Source organism: Eucalyptus grandis, chromosome 5 (genome assembly GCF_016545825.1).
Source record: "Eucalyptus grandis isolate ANBG69807.140 chromosome 5, ASM1654582v1, whole genome shotgun sequence".
Classification (NCBI taxonomy): Eukaryota; Viridiplantae; Streptophyta; class Magnoliopsida; order Myrtales; family Myrtaceae; genus Eucalyptus; species Eucalyptus grandis.
In genome coordinates this window covers 62,362,271-62,384,378 of record NC_052616.1, presented here as the reverse complement: position 1 = coordinate 62,384,378, position 22,108 = coordinate 62,362,271, and the positions used below count along the sequence as shown (strand labels likewise).

Below are 22,108 nucleotides of genomic sequence, written 5' to 3'. Positions count from 1 at the left end.
TGGGATGGGAACGATTTAGTTTTAAGGGTAGGTTTCGACTCCCACATCTTGCAAGGAGACTGGGCAAGAGTCTAAGAGTGAAAGTTAGAAAATAAATAGAGTAAGACCGACAAAAAGAAAATGAATTTAGGTTTATAACTCTTTTTTCTTATTTTTATTCGATTTTACCTTTGCTCGTTCTAAACTCTCATATCAATTTTGATATAAGTTCTTCTAAATTGAATTAAATATGTATTTCAGCAATAAGAGTCGAGTTGGATATGAATTGAGCATGGATCGCTATATTATAGGTTCGCACGGGTAAATTGATCAATTTGGATTAGACCATTTTCAATCGTTCCCAAATCCGATTCATATTGGAAAAAGGTACGAACGTGAGTACATAGTGATTTGGGCTTCAGGCCCAAATCCCTTAAGCCCAAGCCCAATCGCGAAAAACGAATTTTTGAAGCAGCGAACGTCAACACAGAATCTCCTCCTCCTCCTCCTCCTCCTCCTCCGGCAGAGCGATCTCCTTCGTCATCTCCCCTCCGTCGCAACCGCCGCTCTCCGGCGAGAAAGCTCGAATCCGCTCCTATTCCATCGCCTCCTCCGTCCTCGGCAGCTCCCGCGTCGAACCTCTCCTCTCCTCTCCTCCCCGCTGGCGCCGATCAGCGGAGCCCCTCAGCAGTAATCGCCCTCGCCGTCTCCCCCGATCGCCGCCGCCTGCCCCCACGGAAATGGCGGTAAATTCCTCCTCAGATCCGCCGCCGAGCACCTCGCGTGATCCAGAATTCGCGCCGGCATCCGGATTCCTGATCTCAATTTCTCCTTCTGCTTCCTCTTGTCGTGGTTTTTGTAGGACTCGGCGGGGACTACGCTCATGGATCTCATAACCGCTGATCCGTCGACCGCGTCGTCGACGACGTCGTCGTCGTCCGCGGCGTCGGCTCCGGCGGCCCAGCCGACGGCGCTGGGGAAGCCGGTGGTGCCTGCCTACGAGAAGAAGTCCAAGAAAACCACTCTCATGCAGATCCAGAGCGACACCATTTCCGCCGCTAAAGCTGCTCTCGGCCCCGTCCGCACCAACATCATGCCCCAGAGGCAAAAGAAGAAGGTTAGTCGTTGCATTCTGCTACTCCACTCGTGTCCGATTCCGTGTGCAATTTGCATTTGGCGCGGCTCCGATCGATTTGCTTCTCGACTACTTTGATCCTTGATTGACTTCAAGTTGAGCTTACCTTTAGTGGACTTTAGATTGCCCTTTTTCTCACGTCCTCTTCCTGTTTTGAGTGCATCAGTTGAGTGCTTGTTGATGGATGATGAGGGAGTGAATGGGTTCTGTCTGAACTGTCGAGTTATGGTTAATATCGTCAGCTAATGTATGCTGTTAAAGAAGTTTCCCTTTCCCGTTAGAGCTTTAATTAGTTCTGAGATCACTCTTCCACGTAGGGGTATGAGTTTCTTCTTGTGAAAGTCTAATTGCAGGCGGTGCAAATTACTAATTGTTCCCTTGGATGAAATTTAGAGGGAAGAACTGGTTGGTTTGATTCCATGCAAATTTAGAGGAAAGTAATATTCATTTGTTATCAACATGGAGAAGTTTTATTCTCTTGAGGATCCTACAAATGTAATGCACTTGTCCAGATATTGACTCGGGATGCTGCTGATTTCCAAATTTAGATAGATGAAAGGCTACGCTTAACTATTGAAGAGTGAATGTTTAATAGAGGAGGCTGTCGATTTGAAACCATGTAAAATGTGGCATGGAAGTGAAATTCATTTGTCATCAAAATGGAGAAGGCTTATTCTTTTGTGGATCCTACAAGTGTAATGCACTTGTTCGCATGTTGACTCAGAGTGCTGCTGATTTCTGAAATTGGAGATATGGAAGGCTTCATTTAGTAAATAAAGAGTGAAGTTCAATAGAGGAGGTGATGTGGAATGTTTTTAGGTGTGGCTAGGGACTTGTATCTCTTAGCTATTAATTGTTTGGATCGAACAAAACAAATGATCCATCTCACTGTTTGATGTATTTAAAAACAAGGCTATGCATTTTTGGATAAGTTTATTCGGTGATTGCAGTAGTTTGGTAGACATATCTTAGGTGATCCTTTTTTATATATTCGTATGTATTGCATATGATGCAATCTATAGTATAGATCATTTGGAAACTTGTCATGTGGCACCAGATTTTGTTGCATGATCTGTGCATAAGACTCACTAGGCCCATTAGAGTTTAGCCTTTTGAATAGTCATGTATGAAGTATGCGAGAAAAGAAACCTTCCATGTCATATTGTACTTAGTATAGTGTTAGATGTGCCCTTTTCATTTCTTAGGAAGGTTTCAGATTTATAAGACTCTAAACCCTTTTAATATTGCCAAGGAATTGCTTGATGATCAGTGTGAACATGTTTTGTGGCTGCTTAAGTTTTTAGAAGAGCAAGAATACTAGTCAAGAGTTCAAATTGGCACGTCCTTTCATCGTCATTGTGTCTATTTTCCCATTATCTTCCTCTTCTTCTTCTCAGTTTTGTATTATGTTGCACATGCTGTATTTTGTCCACAAGGTCTGGCTTACATCCGAGATGCAATGCCAGGAAATATGCTTGGTTAACATTATGGACCTATCTCATGACAACTTCAGTTTTTGAGGAAAACATCTGCTACATATATGTATAATGTCCTATGAAAGAGAATGAAGTCAGTGCAGATAAATGGTAGGATGGAGTTGAGCCTTGATTTGAGGGCAAAATATTTCTCGGTGGTGTCTCACACTAGCTGGAAACTCGAGATGAGAGACTGGCTGGTTATGTTTGCTTCTGTATAAAATTATTTGCTAGCATTTGGCTTTTGCTCATGTGGAATGCCAAGGTACAATAGACTCAATTTCAACGATCTATAGAAAAGAGGGTTATATTGGCAATAAATGTCTTTGGCTGGGCACTTGTTAGGTTCATCATTTTATGTCCCTGAACAGTGGGGTGCTTTTGATTTGTCTCCTTCAACAGTTGCCTATATATGCTGTAGATATAAAGTGCCTTTGTTTGGTCTCATCTTGAGAAGAGTTTTGCCCCTTCTTCTCTCTTAAGGAAAATCGAAGTTGCAAATTGTTGTCTATATAAGGAAAGTGGGGTTTTTTTTTTTTTTTTTGGTAACCGAGGAACCGTCGGAGCCCCCTTTCACTTATGCTAATCAGGGTTACACGACCCGCCGGTGCCCGGTGGCACTGTCGAGCCTTACCGCAAGCCGCTATTTAGATGTAAAATCTCGGGGGAGGCTAGCCTAGGACCCCAACACCAGGACTCCTCACTTAAGACACTTTAGCAACGAGAGGGCTCAAACCCCCGATCTCTATGGTGGAAGGGAGAACGCACACCAACTGCGCTGCCCGTGATTGGGTAGGAAAATGGGTTTTCATTCCTATTAAAAATCAGAAATTCCTTCACTCTCATCATTCACTGCAGAGCGGTCTATCGTCTCTTGCCACAACATCATGTTATTTGCCTTGTTTTTGCTATAATTCTATAATGATTTCTCCTTGCATCTCCTGGCCAAAACTTGCAACCCGCATTATTGATTATAGTATTCCTCCTTCGTGTTTTGTCATTTATTAGTTTGATGGCTACTGACATAGCAGCTAACATGCATCTTTGCTGGCCTAAGCATACATGAGTGAGGTGAAGGTCTTGTTTACGTGGAGATATGTGCTTTAATGTTAGAAATTGATAATTGATGTCCTTTTCTTTGCTCTAAATATTTACAGCCCGTCTCCTATTCGCAACTTGCTAGGAGTATTCATGAACTAGCTGCAACATACGATCAGGTAAGGCTTTCCCTAAGTCTAAATTTTGGTTTTCCATTTTTTGTTGCTCTGTTTGAAATTTCCTGAGTTGTGTCGTTTGTCTTGTGTTTACAGAAAAGTTCTGTAAAGCAGCTAGTGCATCATGTGTTTCCCAAACTGGCTGTGTACAACTCAGTTGATCCGTCTTTAGCTCCATCTCTTCTCATGGTATGTTTCTGCTTGAACTTTGTAGTTTTTATTCTCTTTTTGGTTGGGAGTTATTTTTATTTATTCTTTGTTTTTTTTTTTTTTTTTTTTGGGGGGGGGAATGCTCCGCTTCTGCATTTTTTGGTCTTTATCGTTATCTATTTGGTTTGCTTATTTGCCTAATTATTTTAGCACAACAATTTTGGATTTTTTGCTTTGCAAAGGTTAAGTTTATTTCAGTTGAAATGTTATTCTCTTGTCTGGACCGGTTTACTTTTATTCACGTTGTGTATCATATTCATCATTACATGAGTTTTTCATGCCAATTAATGCCTCTATTCCTACGGCAGCTCAGTCAGCAATGTGAGGATAGGAATGTCCTTCGTTATGTATACTATTACTTGGCTAGGATTTTATCCGACACGGGTACTCAAGGTTCAAATCCTGGAGGTGGGATTCCGACTCCTAATTGGGATGCCCTCGCTGACATGGATGCTGTTGGAGGAGTGACTCGAGCTGATGTTGTACCGCGAGTAGTAAAACAGCTCACCACAGAGGCCACTATTGTAGATGTGGAATGTAAATAACTTTTTACTTTCATGTGTAACTCTGCATGGTTTCGTTTTATTTCCCCGTACTTTGAGGCTCTATCTAGAGTAATCTTTTTCAGTCATCCTACCATCTCTACTTGCATAACGTATTTCTTCCGCTTCTAGTATGACATTCTTCTTTCTCAAGATCATCTTTAGAAAGCCCACGAAATTGAACCTTTTGTGGTGATATTCATTTACTGCAAATAGTGCATGTTAGAATATTCTACCTAAGTTAATAGGTGGAGGGAGATCGAAACCACGTAGACAATCAATGTGGGATTCTGAATCAGCTTCTCTTACGTGCAAACTGGACTGAGAGCGATACGTGTGGGATCAACAAACAGGGGTCACACATTCAGAGTCAATTGGGGCGAAACCTGGTTCCGGCATTATGTGTGAAAGTTCAACCTAAAACCTTAAGTTAAAAGATGGAGGAGGACTGTATGAATATAAGGCCCATTGAAACCCTAAGCAATGTGGGATTCTCTAAGAATGCTCATATAAGAGGGAAAGCCTATTTTCTTCTAGTTTACTAATGCAATGATGGTCCCTCAGAATTTGCTTATACCATTTGAACATGGACTTTGGATTGTTGTGAACTAACTCTATTATGGATGGTCTTTGTGTAGCTTGATACACACACACACACACACACACACACATTGCAGATTGCTTTCTGATCCATTGAAAATTATGCCAGAGGGAAGCTAATTATAATGCGTGGGAAAATGATTGTTTGGGAACCTGCGATATATATTTTCAGTTACATGAGGAATGGCTTTTCTGAAACCATATTTTTTGCTGTGTTGCTCGCTTCACTTGTCACAGTGTATATATGATTTAAATTCTGATGGTCGAGATAATGTTTGACTTTTTGCCATATCTTTTGAAGTCCATGCAAGGAGGCTGCAAGCTTTGAAGGCCCTTACATATGCTCCTTCAAGCAACACAGAGATTTTGTCCCACCTGTATGAAATTGTGTTTGATATTCTCGATAAGGTCAGTCTGTTGTCAATATATGATTTTCAATTATGCTTTCCTCAGAAAGTTTTATGTAGATTGTGTTTCCATGGTAAGGTTTTTCTACCTCCAATAACCTTTTAATTGCTTGATATGGTTCACTTTTGGCTAACTTACTGCCCCTTTAAAAACATCTGCCTGGTTCTGACTGAATTTTTGAATCCTTTCTTGTGTTTCTATCTTTTCAAGTTGATTAAACATATTTGGATGATCTTTATGGTTATCAAATTTTAAGCATTTTTCTTGTATTCCCTTTGTAAGTTGTGGCATTTCTGTTTTAAGAAGGTTGTACTTGTGACATCTTACCCTTTTCCCTGACAAGTTGCACCATCATGATAGATCAGAAAAATCATTTAGAGAATAAAAAAGTTATTAGAATCATTGTTTAATCTCTAGTGTAATACTACATTTTGTTTGTGGGAGGATAAAGAGTATCATGTGAAGGTTGATATTATGCTCCCTCGCAGACGAACAATTTGAAGTCTATGAACTTGAGGGATGTTTTGCCTGTTTGGCACATGTGAGTAAGTGGACTTAAATTAGCTTGTTGATGAAGTTCGCTAGCTTGAGGTAGTGTAAATATAGGTAGATTGCTACTAAGGTTTGATATCTCTCATTAGGAAGAAAAAGAAAGTCTAGGTCTAGAAGTCACTCGTTAGCACCAGATGACACATTCCTCTTGGTTTGGATTTCTAGGTGACATTGCTGGCTTGGGGAATAGGGAGAAGAATATGTTCTGGAGCTTATAAAGATAAGGGAGAGAAGGAATTCTAGACACCCTTGATATGTAAGGCTACAACATCTGTATGGACAAATTAGCTGGAAAAATGCCTAGAATGCTTAATTTGTGACGCTGTTGTTTGAGCTTCCTTCTTTCATACTTTAGGGATGAATTCACGATGTTTCTCAGAGCTTGGATGGAGTTGGAGTTTGAAGTTCTTAAATAAGTACTCTTTTCCCACTTAATCCAAAGAAAAAAAGAGTACTTTTTTCTTTCCTTAGTGTTAGATGGCTCTGTGGATCATAAGCAGCAGCTTTGTATTTTCAAGAACAGTTTTTATTTTAGTTAGATGTGGTTTAAAGGTTGAACTTTGGAGTTTTCAACTCTTACTAATAATTCAACATTGTCGCGTGCATTCTGAATTGGTACTTTCTAGACGTGTTGGAATGGTTTTGCTGCTTTGGTTCATAGCTGACTTCAGTGATCTGGTTATAATTTTTTTCCACATGTATATGGTTTCAGGTTGCAGATGCTAACCAGAAACGTAAGAAAGGTGTATTTGGGACAAAAGGTGGTGATAAGGAGGTAAATTATCAGCTTCAGTAGATCATTCATGACTTTCTTTGTTAGTTTTGTGATCATCTTTCATTAACCATTTTCTTATTCCCTTCTTTTGCTATTCCAATTTTAATGTCCCTGTAAATGCCCATTGAACCTTGGTTTTTTACTTTTGGCAAGTTATGTTGCTGATCTCTTGATTTTCTAATATATGGACTATCAGTCTATCGTCCGGAGTAATCTGCAATATGCTGCTATGAGTGCTTTGAGAAGGCTCCCCCTTGATCCTGGGAATCCAGCATTTCTTCATCGCTCCGTTCAGGGGTAAGATTTGGTTTATCTGGGTATTCAGATATCTTTTTGTGACAAATACTCTGCTGTAGCATGTATATTTGACAATTTTTATTATCAGGCATTTGTCAATCTGTACTGGTATGTGGCAGGATCTATTGGAATGACAGTGAAGATTTGTACTATTCAGTTTAGAACCATTTCTTGATGTTTTTGGAACAATTAATTAGAGACTCAGAACGTATTTTTTTAGGTTGTATGAGTTTGGGTTTTTCTAGAGTGACAGCTAAATTATAGTTATATTTGTCAGAAATCTATTTGGAATAAAAATTAAGTCTTTCAAGACAAAGAAAGAGGGAATTCTTTTGTGAATAAAGAAGGAAAAGATAGTACGGCTGATAATTCGTGTCGGATCATTTCATCAAATTCATGTTGGTTATTCATGTCATTTCATATTAGGGCCAATATATTTTAACATCATTACAAGTTTTTTTTAATTAACGATGGGTGAAAGACAAGTCAACTCTTTCAGTTTCAAATTGTCCTCTCGTTTTCCTGATTTTCTAAGTGAATTTGCATGTTCAAGTCATGCTTTAATGTCATGTAAAAGAATGGCCATCTTTATGGGCAGGGTGCTTTTGAGGCTGATGCTGCAAATTAAAGCATATGTTACATTTATTCTTGTGCAATTGTGGTAAATTAGTGAAAGGGTCTTCAATACTAGTGCACTGTATTAATTGTGCTTAGCTTTTCTAGTCACTGCTGTATCTTTACTGTAAATACATACTCTGTTCTCTGTTAATGGCTATCTTGTTTTTTTTTTTTTTTTTTTGGGATGGTCTACACGTGATCTTGATACTAAGGTTTATTGCTGCTTTTATTCTGTTAAGGAAGTTACATGCATTAGTTTGGTTTTCCTCCATTAGTTTGCCATTGGAATGTGTTAAGTCAATTAGGATAGTAATGTTTCTCAGGATTCGATGTTCAGAAAAGTGAAGATGCGTAGTTTATTAGATTATGCTACTTACAATGTACGTAAACCTATTTTTCATCTTTTGTTGCAGTGTTTCCTTTGCTGATCCTGTTGCTGTGAGGCATTCTTTGGAAATCATCTGTGAGCTGGCTACAAGAGATCCTTATGGAGTTGCAATGGCATTAGGTGAATTGAGAATACTCATACAATTCTTTTGCTTAGTATTGTTTGAATTCTTATTTGTCCTTGCTGATTGGAAGTTATATTGATAGCAGAGGTAATTCTTCTGTCTAATGCTTCTTACACAATCTTTCTGCAGGAAAGCTTGTAGCACCTGGAGGTACATCCCCTCCGTCCCTCTCTCTCTCTCTCTCTCTCACAGTGTCCTCTGTACTTGTAGCTTGTTCTGACTCTGCTTTGAAGTTATTCTTCCCACCTTGAAAGTCATGTTCCCCCTTGAGAAGTTGAATTATTAACCTGTTATTTGACACTTATCTGAGGTTTTATCTTCTTCTTTCCAATGTATTTAGCTTGTTACTGTAAGAAAAGAAAAAAAAAATAATCAATCTCTAAGTTTGCTATGATGCAAGAAAAATTGTTTTCATTTCATAAGATCTTTTCCAATCAACCAATTAGGCTGGTGCTTAATCCTCTTCACCCACACTGCCTTTTCTTGCCTTATTAGGAAGAGAGGGAGTTTTCATGGGTGTCTTTTTGTTTGGCACAAATTATTTTGAACAATCTGTTGGGTTCTAGAGGCAGATATATCTGCACTTATCCACAAACTGTTATCTCATCTTTGCTATTATTACATTGCACACTGTGGCTGATCTACTGATGGATCTTTGTCATTAAGGGGACAGCATTTTCACTTTTATGCTGCTAAGATGTTTGCTTTTATGTGGATCAGGTGCCTTGCAGGATGTTTTGCATTTACATGATGTTCTTGCAAGAGTTTCACTAGCCAGATTATGTCACAGCATTTCCAGGGCTCGAGCACTGGATGGTGAGTTTATTGATAAATCATATTATTATTTTTATATGCCCATGAGAATGAAGATTGACTTGGTCATTGAAATTTTTTTGCTGCAGAGCGGCCCGATATCAAATCTCAGTTCAACTCTGTGCTCTATCAGCTTCTACTAGACCCAAGTGAAAGAGTATGCTTTGAGGCAATCTTATGTATTTTAGGAAAATATGACAACACAGAGAGGTTTGTTTATATTCTTACAAACACTTGTTTCTTCATATCCCCTCCAATTACAACATGCAAAAGTTATACCTGTTTCTTCCTACGCTTATTCTTATTTTTTTGACCAGGATATGTTTACTATTCCTGTTTGTGCAGGCCTGAGGAAAGAGCTGCAGGTTGGTATCGTTTAACTAGGGAGATCCTCAAGATACCGGAAGCACCTTCTGTGTCATCAAAGGACTCTAGTGCTGAATCAAAAGACGCTCTTCCCCCAAAGCCAAGTAAAGACAAATCTCAAAAGACTAAGCGCCCTCAACCCCTTATTAAATTAGTAATGAGAAGGTGAGAGGCCTTGTTTTCCTTTATTTTCTGACTTGGTGGATCTTCAGTATAGCGAGCGCATGTTTTGTTCATCTGATGTCTAATCAAATTAATTGTGGTCTATATCATGTTTTTGATACAAAAATTTGAGTCATCCAGCTTTTTTTTGGTCCTTGTGTTTCTCTCAGGTTGGAGAGTTCTTTTCGTAGCTTCTCTAGGCCAGTACTTCATGCTGCTGCCAGAGTGGTGCAGGAAATGGGGAAGAGTAGAGCTGCTGCGTTTGCTTTAGGCTTACAGGATATTGATGAAAGTGTTCAGGTCAACACATTTGCTGAAAGTGTAGAATCAGTCGATCCAGATAATGAAAATCCATTTTCGGGAGGTTAAGTACATTTCAGTTCTTTTTTGTTATTCATCATTATTTTCTACATGACCCTTAGGGCTCTTTGTTCATCTGGATGCTAAAGAACGCGAGTGGTTTTCAGTGGCTTAGTTCCTTAACATGCTATTGGCAATATTGGCTTCAATCTTCTGGATTATCCTTCAGATGATTTGGATTAATTATTTCACTGAACATTATTGTCATTATTTGATATAGGTAGTCGGAGAACCTCTTCTATATCTAATGGGCCAGGTAGCAAGGATACAATAGCTAGTCTCTTGGCTTCATTGATGGAAGTGGTGAGGACAACAGTGGCATGCGAGTGTGTTTACATCCGAGCAATGGTGATCAAAGCATTGATCTGGATGCAAAGTCCATATGAATCTTTTGAAGAACTAGGATCTATTATTGCATCAGAACTTTCTGATCCATCTTGGCCTGCACCACTTCTGAATGACATCTTGCTCACTCTGCATGCTCGTTTTAAGGTATGTGACTCTCCTAATTGTCATAATGGCTTACATGAAAAAGCATGGCTGTGACCAGTGGGTGTAAGTCTTGATGTACTGCTGTGTTTATATCGATGATCCACCTAATTCAGATTTCTTATGGCCCCTAGCATTTTCATTGGTTCTTGCTTGGAACAGACTTTTGTTTCCGTGCAGTAGGTAGGCTGATTTCCCCCCCTGGCAAGCGGAGTGAAAAAATTTCTTGAGAAAGTTACCAAGGGGGTATTACCCTCATACAAAACTGTACTAATTCTAATAAACTGATGTGAATTTTGGTTCTTCAGTAACCCACAACCTTGAAACAAATGAGGTCCATTAAAGGTGGTGTCTTCTACTTCCCATTGTTTTGTCTTCTGTTCCATTTATTGTGGAGAGCAACTGAAGATATGTTGATTAAGGGGGAAAAGTATCTATTGGTAATAAAAAGGCTAGTTGCTGAAGATCTATTACACTCTGTGTGAGATTGTTTGAACTAGTTGTCAATTGAATTCAATGTGCCTGCTTCCATTATATCTCCTGTGTTCCTGATCTTCCAATTTTTACAGTGTGTTTTTGTTCCCTATAGTAGCTTGTCCTTTCTTTGATAATGTTAATCATCTATGTATGGGCTATTGTTGTTCAGGCTACTCCAGATATGGCTGTTACTCTTCTTGAAATTGCGAGGATATTCGCAACGAAAGTACCTGGGAAGATAGATGCTGATGTCTTACAATTACTGTGGAAAGTATGTTGTCTGACCAATAAATTTATTGTTGTTTTCTGATAATATTCTGTACCTTTGCAGTTGGTCATATCCCTATTTTGCCCCTTCTTCTGGCTAAAATAACTCTCAACAGCTAAAATTTAGGCTTGTATTTACATGGGCAAATGCTTGCTTTTTACGTTTTAAGTTACAAATCTACTTGTTTTCGTACATATATGCCACCTGTTACCATTTGTATCTGCGCAGTCAACTATGGCGAAGATTGCACCTATTTATGTCTGCTTTTTTTTTTTTTTCCCGTTCTTGGAGCTCAACTTTTGCCTGTTATCCCTCTCTCTCTCTCTCTCTCTCTCTTTTTCTCTCTCTCTCTGTTTTGTGACCTATTTGTTGTCTTTCTTGTCTCGCTTGTCCAGTCCTATATATTTCTTGTTTTTGCATCTTAATCCGCATTGTGAAGTGAACTAAATTACAAGTATTTAGGTGCTGATGACCCACTTTCACCTGCTTGTCCGTCGCTATTGGTGATATCATCTGCATTAACACATACTAATGTATTTTTCCCCTCTTATCAGACATGTCTTATTGGAGCTGGTCCTGATGGGAAGCACACTGCTTTGGAAGCAGTTACTGTTGTTCTTGATTTACCACCACCTCAACCAGGGTCTATGTTGGGTCTTACCTCAGTTGATACTGTGTCTGCGTCCGATCCAAAGTCAGCTCTTGCACTACAAAGGCTTGTCCAAGCAGCAGTAAGATTTTCATTTGCCTGTTTAAAAAATTGTGGAAACTCTGGTTCAGTTTTTGGTTGATATGGATTTTGACATTAATGTATGTCTCCTTATGATTGAATATATATCTGAGCAGGTTTGGTTCCTTGGAGAAAATGCAAATTATGCTGCTTCTGAATATGCCTGGGAATCTGCAACTCCTCCTGGTACTGCCTTGATGATGTTGGATGCAGATAAAATGGTTGCAGCTGCTAGTTCTCGTAATCCTACTTTAGCTGGTGCCTTAACTCGACTGCAGAGGTGTGCTTTTAGTGGCAGCTGGGAGGTATGAGTTATTATGTGCTCGGTTACTCCTCTGTGTAATAACACGACCAAACTCCTGAAACTTAGTTTAAATTTCCAACTTTAAAGAAAGTTAAGGTCATTGAAGATGTATTGGTAATTCTTCTTCTGCATTAGAACATGTGGAATGTTGTCTGTAAATAAGAAATGTAATATGTTCACCTTGACTGCACTCAGCAGAAGACCTATTTATCCTGTCACACTCTCTAAGTCATGCAAAAAATTTGCGATAACAGATGGTGCACTCTCTCTTCTGCAACTATCCTATATCGCTAAAGACTACAGGCAGTCTACTTTACTCTGTTAGGAAATTTTCCCACAATTATGCACTGAAATCCATGTATTCTAAGTTTCAAAGGTGCTGTCCATATAATAGATTAGATATGATTTCAGAACAATGCTGTTCTTATCCAGAGATATTGGGGATTTCCAGATTATTTTTTTCCCTTGAACTTTGAAATGCTTTGGCTAGGATGTTGTGTGAGTTCTTAACTCCTGTCTCTTTAGGTGCACTTTTTAATAACAACTTCTCTAAGATAAACACTGTCATCCTTCTATTAGTAATAGAAAGCACTCTATTATCATGCCTCGGGTTATTTGTCCTGCTATTTTATTCCAAAGGGGGGTTCATGCGAAACCAAGTTCTGCTCTATGTTACGTTTGTGTGTGAAAAGGAGACAATTTTGAAGAATTTTTCTTATTAGGTATTTGATGGAGATTTTTATAATGAGAATATTACAGAGCTGATTTTCCAGAAATTTCTGAAAATTTGAAAATTCATTTGCCCAACTCTACAGGCAAGTAGGAATATCAGGTTGTCTCTTTGCCACTAGCTATCAAGCATCAAGTCTTTGCGTGTGTATTTATTTGGCAAACAACAAATGCATTCCCATGAGTTCGGTAGCTGTAAAATTTGTTTACTTTTGCTCTTAGGTATATTTCTTCTTTCCCTTATAAAGCTAAGTTTCCTATTGAAACTCTAGGTTCGCATTATTGCTGCCCAAGCTCTCACTACCATGGCAATCAGATCTGGCGAGCCATTTAGACTACAGATATATGAATTCTTGCATGCCTTAGCTCAGGGTGGTATGCAGTCTCAAATTTCAGAGATGCATGTCAGTAATGGTGAAGATCAAGGTGCCAGTGGTACTGGTCTTGGAGTTTTAATAAGTCCAATGTTAAAGGTTCTTGACGAAATGTATATGGCACAAGATGAGCTGATTAAGTAAGTTTCGTTCGTGTGTTTTTTTGTGTCTATGTTTCTCGTTTCAGAAATCCTGAGAATGTTTCCTATTTGGATACTCAGGGACATACGTCACCATGATAATGCAAAGAAGGAATGGACAGATGAAGAATTGAAGAAGCTATATGAAACACATGAGAGGTTGTTAGATCAGGTTTCACTGTTCTGTTATGTTCCGAGAGCAAAGTATCTACCTTTGGGCCCAATAAGGTACAATTGTATTAAACACTCAGTCATTCTTTGTGCAGATTTTATGCTAAAGAGTGTGGAACAATGTAGGTAGATTACTCAAGGAAAAAAGGGTGGGCAAGAAACATTGTGTTCAATCATTTTCATTCCGAAATAGCTTTTCATCAAACAATGATTGCAGTGGCCTTGTTGTTTCTGAAGTAAACCCTGGGAGTTCATGACCATATAAATCCATTCGTGTAATTGAAAGTTTGACGGCCCTAGGTTTTTGAATCTCATAGTCCTATGTACTTCAAAAAAATTGTACAAAGTATAGTGCACGGTCTAAGATATAATCATCTGATCAAGATTAATATTACAAGGTGTTTCTCATGAAAATGCAGATGTAACTTCCACAAAACTTAGTCATGCAGTGATGGTTCCCTCTGATTAAATTACTTGTTTGAATTGCATGGGTCAGTACGCCTTATTGTTCTAGCCTTGGTTTTTATGCCATAGGATTTATTGATTATTACGTTCTTGGAGTGGGATCATTGGTGGAGCTTGTAAGAGACATATCTCAAGATAATGTTTTGTACCTTTATCAAGTTTTGGCACTTCACAATCCATTCTTGAGCTTCTGTTCTGATGTTCAGCACAAGCTTAATCTTGGGGACTTATTTTGTTAACTTTGTACTTACCATGACATCAGCCAGAGCTGAGAGCTAATCAGACTGGTGAAGTTTTTCCTCCAAAGGATTAGCTTCATCAATATCAATTTAAACAGTGATCTCTCATCAATATCAATTGCTCAAATTAGTAGCAAAGTTTCCGAGTTTCAAAACCTAAATTTAATTTACTCTTCTGAAGTTCCAGTTCTCTTATTCTTTCGTCCAAGATTTGCTGTAATTTTGGAAATCATTCAGGGAAAAGAAGAATCCTTCAGCTGAATTATAATCTTCACTGAGACTGGATATTTGAGAGCCCTTTCGGTTTGAGAATCTTTAGTTCTGCTACTAATGAATGGTTTCACCAAGACGGCGGAAGTCCTTTTAATCAGTAGTGAGGTTGAACTAGGTTAAGTGAGTGGATTGATTTTTCAGTTACTAAGAAAAGCTTCATATCTGATGGGAGATTTATAAGCAATGTCTAATTAGATTTGTTTTATTCTCATTTTTGTGAATAAAATTATTAAAGTTTACATATTGTTACGACTCATTCTTCCTTGCACTTTTCTGCCCTGAATCTTATGACAGTTCAAAACTTATTGACGTGTACCGGACGAAGCATAATATAAGTGCATCGACTGGTTTGAGTGATCCAGCTGTCGCCACTGGAATATCAGATCTAATATATAATTCCAAACCAACTCCTGCTGAGCCAGAGACACTTGACGATGACCTAGTAAATGCTTGGGCCACAAACCTTGGTGATGACGGCTTGTGGGGTAAAAATGCGCCAGCTATGAGCAGGGTATGTAGTTTGGTTTGTCTAGGACGGCATATTTGTTTCTGTCCATACATTACTTTTTATCCTTAAAAGAGAGAACAACTGCTATATTTTTTTGAAATCGTTCCTCTAATTCTGAGGAGGAAGCCTTACTTCTATTCCGGCTTAAACTGAAAGCTAAAACTTGTGATCATTAATCTGCTGATCTCTCTTAGACTATCTGCACGTGTGCCTGGAATGACTTTTGTTTTTATTGATTTTTTTTAGGGGATTACTTTCCTTTGGAACTCTTTAGAACTTCTCATTTGCCGATGTCATTTTTCTTGTCCCCTCTTTTGCCTTGTTAAAAAGTCACTTATAGGTCAATCATGGACGTGATTAGGAGGTTTACTTTTACTGAGCAAGAGGTCTGGTTTGAGTCTATTCCCTTCTCTGGTTCCATGTAACTAAAAGATATATCTGCATACATGTTCTGGAGGTCTAATTGTGATTTTAAGATAATATGGTGGATTACCCTTTCATGTAGAAGGAGATTGTCTGCATGTAGACACTTTAGTTTTCAGATAATTCTGCATTTCCCTTTTTTTAATCTCATTTCTTTAAAATTCAATAGCCCTGTTGACCTTGTAATGCACCTTTGATTAATGGTGCTGGATATCTTGGAGATTTCTAATTCCCGTCTCTCCTTGTGCGTTCTGTGTTCTTCAATAAGTTTTCCCTTGCTAGGTTGTGTAATAATTAGGCATTATGGAGTGTGTTCAGACATCAACTTAAGTGTCATGCTGAATATTATATGGTCAGGACATTGTTCGAGGTCCCTGTATACAGTGAATCAATTTTCTTTTTTCAGGTTAATGAATTCCTTGCTGGTGCTGGAACTGATGCTCCTGATGTTGAGGAGGAGAACATCTTTTCTCGGGCTTCAGTGAGTTATGATGATATGTGGGCGAAGACGCTCTTGGAAACTCCAGAAGTTGATGTGAGCTATGCTAAACTGTTCAATGATCGCAATAGTAGTGTATGAGGGAGGCTGCATGCATGCCTTAAGCTAATTTGCCGTATCTGTCATGAATTATATGCAGGAAGATGATGCAAGATCATCTGGTGCATCTTCCCCAGAGTCGACAGGATCGGTTGAAACTTCAATATCATCCCACTTCGGTGGAATGAACTATCCTTCGTTGTTCAGTTCCAAACCATCTTATGGTTCTTCACAGGTAACGGTGTGCATGTTATGCCATTTAGTTTGTTTATAGCAATCTAAATGTTTATCTGTGAGAATGTGTTGCTTGTTGAAGCTGCTTTCTTTTCAATCTCTTAATCATCTTTTTCTTTTTCCCCTTCCCTGAGAAAACAAAATATTCCACAAAGCAAAAAAATGAAGAAAGAGAGAAGAGCTAGTGTTTGTGTGCTACCGTGAAGCTAACTTGGAAACTTTGTAATGACAATGAACAGGAGAGGTCTGGAACAAGCAGGTTTAGCAGCGCGCCTGTTGGTGGTCCCTCAATATACGAGGGTGTAAGCTCTCCGGTTAGTTCTCAATATCCCGCAATGATATTCTTTCTATCTTCCTTTTTCTGTTTGGCCAGTTATTGGCGCTCTAATCCAGCTGACCAAGTGACTTTGACCTTTTTCCCCCAGATTAGGGAAGAGCCTCCGTCATACGAATCATCTGTTATGCGGCGGCATGAATCATTTGAGAATCCTTTGGCTGGGCGTGGCTCCCAAAGTTTTGGTTCCCAGGAAGATGACAGGACTTCATCTGGGAATTCACAATTTGGAACAGCTCTATATGACTTCACTGCTGGGGGAGATGATGAGGTTATTCACTGAGCAGAAAAATAACTGGCAATTGATTACTGAATGTTTAAACTTCCAAAATACCAATTGTGCACAACTTTTACGCTTCTACTTTGATAGGGAATCTCGAGATCTGTTACTTTGGTAGAATGTAGTAACAAATTCTGGAAGCAATTGTCTAGCTTTTTCTCAGTCTTCTGGTATCTCGAATTACATTAGACAGTTGATTTAGCCTCATCTATAGCCCGCCCTTTTTTACAGAACATTTACTTCAAGCTCTCATGAATTACAAATATCAGCTTGTCTAAGAGACATGTTTGTGACTATTTGTGATATTTCTTGCAGTTAAATTTGACAGCAGGAGAAGAGGTAGAAATTGAGTATGAAGTCGATGGCTGGTTTTATGTAAGTACACCCTTTTTTTTTTAAACTTTCTGACGTTCTTTTCAATTGGATCACCTATATAATCTACAGAATCTAACTTTGTTGCTACCATGATCTATATAACTATGCTATATGATGCTTCATTTATCTGATCTTTTAGTAGACCAAATTTTCGGGATGATCCATCTCCTTTTCAGAACTAATCATCTTTCCTTTTAATTCTAAGTATCGGGAATTATCCCTATCCATTCAAATTTCCGTTCTACTCTTCCTGCAGGTCAAGAAAAAGCGCCCAGGACGGGATGGGAAAATGGCTGGGCTCGTCCCTGTACTATATGTCAGTCAATCTTGAGAGAGATGATTTTGCAAGTTCCTCTTCACTCTGCTGCATGGTTTTTGTGTGTCAACGTGACGAGCCTATGCTTTCTCACATGAGGAATGGAAGCACGCCCTCCGTTCGATGGGCCCGGGAATTTCGATCTGCTAGAGATTTTTTGACCAGTGGGCTTGCTCGTGACTGAGTAATCCCACCCGGGTGTATGTTAGATGCTCGGTGATTTCTCATTTCAGATTCTCTCTGGCGTCTGGGATTTCGAAAGAGAAGTACCGGTGTTGGAATTCTGTCGATCATAGCTGTATAATAGTGTATCAGAGTATACTTTTGTTTCTGTATTCTAAATTTTTTCATTGATTGAAGAGCACTCCAATACATACACGTAGGTTTTGTCATTCTTCGTGTGATTACTTTGTGTCTACAATGTTGTCGTCGAGGACGGCTGATGGAGCATTTGTAGACTGCCAATGTCAAATGGATATCTTGCAAAGGCTTCATCTTATGCAGTAATATATTCAAGTTTTGGCTCAATTCCATCCTCAGAACACGGTCGATGAAACCTGCCTTGCATTCAGCATTCGATGCGATTTGTTCTTCATTTTCATGGGCAAGTGTTTTGCCCAGCATTTCAAGAACAGTAATGTTTCTGTGACAGAAGGTTTGACATGCATAATCCTGAGTTGTTTTTATTTATCATCGCTCTCGTGGCAACATAAGTAAGCCGGTGATATTCTGGAGAACCGACAAATGACGAAAATGACGAGCACCTATACATGCATTTTGAATCGTCGGTAACGGGCGGAGATTCATCAGATGATTGGTAACTTCGTTTCTTGATCATCATCCAAATCCAATCCAACCACCAGTTCCTGAACCAAACGCCTCATCGATGCATGTGATGACCCATGTTCCGTCACGGCCATCCGGCTCTTATCCCTCATCTCCTTCACCTTGCTCCTCACCTCGCCGTCGCTGTCCATCAAATGCCTCAGCCCTCTCGCCAACTCCTCGGCCGACACCAATGCGCTCCCCTCCCTGTAATCCAACCTAATCTCCACCGCCAATCCCAGCTCCGCCACCATCTGAAACGCGTTCATCTGCTGCTCCGAATAGACGGGCCATGTGGCCGTCGGTACGCCATACCACAGGCTCTCTAATATGGAGTTCCACCCACAGTGCGAGACGAACCCACCAATAGCCTTATGCGCCAGGATGGTTACTTGCGGAACCCACCCGCAAACCAAGCCGGTCTCAGCCGTCCGGTCCAGGAACCCTTCCGGCAACGCTTGATCGACATTCGCATAGTCAGTCGGATTTTCCAATTTGCCCCTCGGTGGCTCGCGTAACGACCATAGGAACCGGAACCCCGCCCGCTCGAGCCCGTCCGCTATCTCTTTCACCTGAGGCGTGCTGAGGCTCCCCATGCTCCCGAAGCACAGGAACACCACCGACGCAGGCGGCTGCTTATCGAGCCACTGCACGATGGCATCTTGCTCGGCCCTTTGCGGGTGCCACTTGACCGGTCCATCGAGGTCTATGGCCGGTCCGACCGGATAAACCGGAGACGACACGCTCGCCCGGAGCGACCGGAGCGCATGCTCTTCGAGCTCCTCGAAAGTATTCACGACGATCCCCTCGGTCCCGCCGTACCTCCCCGCATGGGCTAACCACCAGGCGAGCGCATCCTCCCCGTTGAGAACGGAAGAGGGCAAGACTCGCTTGGGGAGCGAGCTGACGAAACTCGGGACGGGCAGGTCGATGGTCATGTCCTCCGACTCGATCGCCTCCCTAGCTTCAGGGTCCAGCAGGTACAGCGTGAACCCGAGAAAGCTCGCCGGGGAGGCGAAGAAGAGGTAGTGCGGGATGCCGAGCTCGCTAGCCACGTCCGCCATGGGCACGGTGAACATGTCCAAGAACAGGGCGGCGACTCGGACCCCCGTTGACCGGAGCTCGAGCAGAGCTTCCTTGACGAGAGGCGCGTGGTTGGCGATGTGCAGAGAGATGTGAGCCAGGGTAGACTGGTACTCGCCCGGACGAGGCAGGTCGGCCATAGGGAGGTGGACGAAGCGGAGGCCGCCGCCGGAGGAGGAGGAGAGTGAGTTGACGTAGGAGCTGACGATGGGCTGGTGGGGATCGGTGATGACGAGGACGGTGGAGCGGAAACGAGGGTCGTGGTTGGCCAGGCGCCGGGCGAACTCGACGGCGGGGACGAGGTTCCCGATCCCCGGCTTGGCCACGAACGCCACCTCCACCTGTCGTCTCGCCATGGCTTCTTTCGCTTTGTCCTGTACGGCGGCGGCGGCGACGACTCTTATCAAGAAGAAAGTTGCTCGCACGAGCACCACAGCCGAGAAGCAGCTCGCAAAGTCATTTGTCGTATACGACTCCAAATAATTTAAGGGAATTCCATGCTGATGATACGATGACGCATTGAATTTGTCACGAGTCAATGTCTTAGGTTGGTGAACAGCTACAATCTTTTATGCCATGAACAGGTGGAACGAAAATCTCCGGTGGAGACTGCTTGTTGCTTAGTTTATCACATAATGGGAAAGTCTCTTCAACTTACAAAGTAGCTTTTTGAGGAGTATCTCATCAGGCACACTACTTTCGGACTCGTGATAGTAATCCATCTCTCGTATTTTCGTGTATAGTCATCTCTCTTTTATTATCTAGCTGGATATCATTTCGCACAAAAAGTGAAATTCTTAAAAAAGACGATGATGAGCAACGAATTGATTGACCGATTTATTATTGTACTGATATTTCCCTAGTATAACTTGAGGATGTATTTGCTTATCTCTCTCAACTTGATAATAAATTGAATTCGATGATATGTTAATATATCGAGTAATGGGAGTTTATGACAAAGACAATGGAGAAAATTAAAGCCTTTACTTTTTCTATCACGCGTGCTTTCCTCTGGAATTCAGCTTGGTCCTTCGACCGACGCTTTTCTTGGGAATTGTTCTTGCTTCACACATGAGCTATGAAGATCAATGTGTTCAACAGTCGATTGATCACCTTCGTCAGTAAAAATGTTAAATTATGGTATCTTGAAGCCCCTAGGGAAAGGCTGACTATGGATCCATTCAAAGTGAAGTTTCCCGTAAACAGGTCCTAGTTACTCCTCTATCCAACCTTGATTGTTGGCGAATCATTGTTACCAAATGCTCCGAGGAGAGTAAGTGATTTGGTTCCTCATCTCGCAACCCACTAAAGGATTCCAGTCTCGTCGGATTATTTAAATTAATTTCAACTGGCATATTAGGTCTGCAGAAAATGTTTGCCACGTTCAGTGGCAGAACCTCACCGATTGGCATCAATTTTTTCCTTTATGTTTGGCACTTGTCTAATCTTTCAAACAGTCTGGCCTGCCAAATTGCAAATCCCATTTTGATTATTTTGACCAACAGTGTTTTGATTTTTTTTATCATTATGTTGCCCTTGATTCGAGGATTCTGGCCTCGGTAAACTTCTTATCGAGAATTGAAAAGTGTGGCCTAGAATATTAGCATTATTGAGTTGACCAGATGGATTAAGAATTTACCCCTACAACATAAGAGTTCCTTGGAATGGTGGTTGTTGCCTGGATGATCTTGGTTTTGATATGGCTTCATTCATAGCATCAATGATCATAGGCTTGATCGCATCTGACATGTGCCTTACGATGGAGTTTGTCATGTCCTTCTGCTGTTCCTCAAGCAACCTCCTCATAGTTGATACTATGTTAGGATTTGGTGTTAACTTTTCTTAATTGCACCTCAGTATGATGTCATGAAAGATTAGCATCTCCAAGCGATTGTTTTCTGCCAACGGCATTCTCATTCTATTGTCGACGCCTAGTTCTCACTATTGCAATTTCCTCAAATCAACAATGGTGAATTGAACAGGGGAGAAAATGATGACAATGTAGGCTATTATATTCCGCCATCAAAATTTATTCACAAGTAGTAATGGATTTTGAGTCCATAGATAACTTCCTAAAACTATCTGCAGTTACTCTTAAGAATTTTCTAGCGGTGTTTATCCACGAGGTCACAAGACCTGTGATTGAAGGCATAATCATTTAGCAATCATATGCTTGTGTCGATCTATTGTCTTCTCATAGACTGATGTGTTGGCAATCCTCTAATGATCCCTAACCCGCAAGACTAAGCCATAATGTGAGATAGTTTGCTTTCGATGATTTTGTCTATCGATAAATCATACGCTGTCAATGATTTTATCTGTCGATTTCCTCAAGCTATCAATTGGTGAAGCTCTTCATCAATGCCTTTGCACTAATTTCACCATCTTTTTGTATCAACATCTTGCACTATCGATGAGTCTTAAATGTCAGCAGATTTTTTTATTCATTGATGATTTCTTTTTCTCATCGGTTGAGCCTTCTCTCTTTAATATCAAACTTTGTTCTCATCGGCTG

General features: G+C 40.5%; 2 protein-coding genes across 2 annotated transcripts; one reads left to right on the top strand and one right to left on the bottom strand.

The window, feature by feature from the left end:
• The first annotated feature begins 453 nt into the window (after positions 1 to 453).
• On the top strand, positions 454 to 18,213 carry LOC104445831. Its single transcript, XM_010059759.3, has 27 exons — positions 454 to 725; positions 842 to 1,096; positions 3,747 to 3,806; positions 3,900 to 3,992; positions 4,322 to 4,550; positions 5,457 to 5,563; positions 6,828 to 6,890; positions 7,087 to 7,187; positions 8,219 to 8,313; positions 8,447 to 8,467; positions 9,038 to 9,133; positions 9,220 to 9,340; positions 9,476 to 9,661; positions 9,829 to 10,022; positions 10,239 to 10,510; positions 11,154 to 11,255; positions 11,807 to 11,983; positions 12,099 to 12,287; positions 13,288 to 13,529; positions 13,611 to 13,757; positions 14,972 to 15,188; positions 16,015 to 16,143; positions 16,247 to 16,381; positions 16,620 to 16,694; positions 16,806 to 16,985; positions 17,310 to 17,369; positions 17,626 to 18,213. Exons 1-27 carry the CDS (start codon positions 720 to 722, stop codon positions 17,698 to 17,700), a joined length of 3,627 nt encoding a protein of 1,208 aa, XP_010058061.1. The 5' UTR covers positions 454 to 719; the 3' UTR covers positions 17,701 to 18,213.
• On the bottom strand, positions 17,626 to 20,052 carry LOC104445830 (UDP-glycosyltransferase 43). The gene has a single exon (XM_010059758.3). It carries the CDS (start codon positions 19,947 to 19,949, stop codon positions 18,492 to 18,494), a length of 1,458 nt encoding a protein of 485 aa, XP_010058060.2. The 5' UTR covers positions 19,950 to 20,052; the 3' UTR covers positions 17,626 to 18,491.
• Positions 20,053 to 22,108: the final 2,056 nt, after the last annotated feature.

What these genes read in the sequence shown, in the direction of transcription:
- LOC104445831 (XM_010059759.3), top strand. An exon ending in CTGCTGGGGGAGATGATGAG is followed by an intron (nt 16,986 to 17,309) that starts GTTATTCACTGA and finishes TATTTCTTGCAG; the next exon opens with TTAAATTTGACAGCAGGAGA. An exon ending in AAGTCGATGGCTGGTTTTAT is followed by an intron (nt 17,370 to 17,625) that starts GTAAGTACACCC and finishes CTCTTCCTGCAG; the next exon opens with GTCAAGAAAAAGCGCCCAGG.
- LOC104445830 (XM_010059758.3), bottom strand. Translation starts at nt 19,949, where the DNA reads ATGGCGAGACGACAGGTGGAGGTGGCGTTCGTGGCCAAGCCGGGGATC.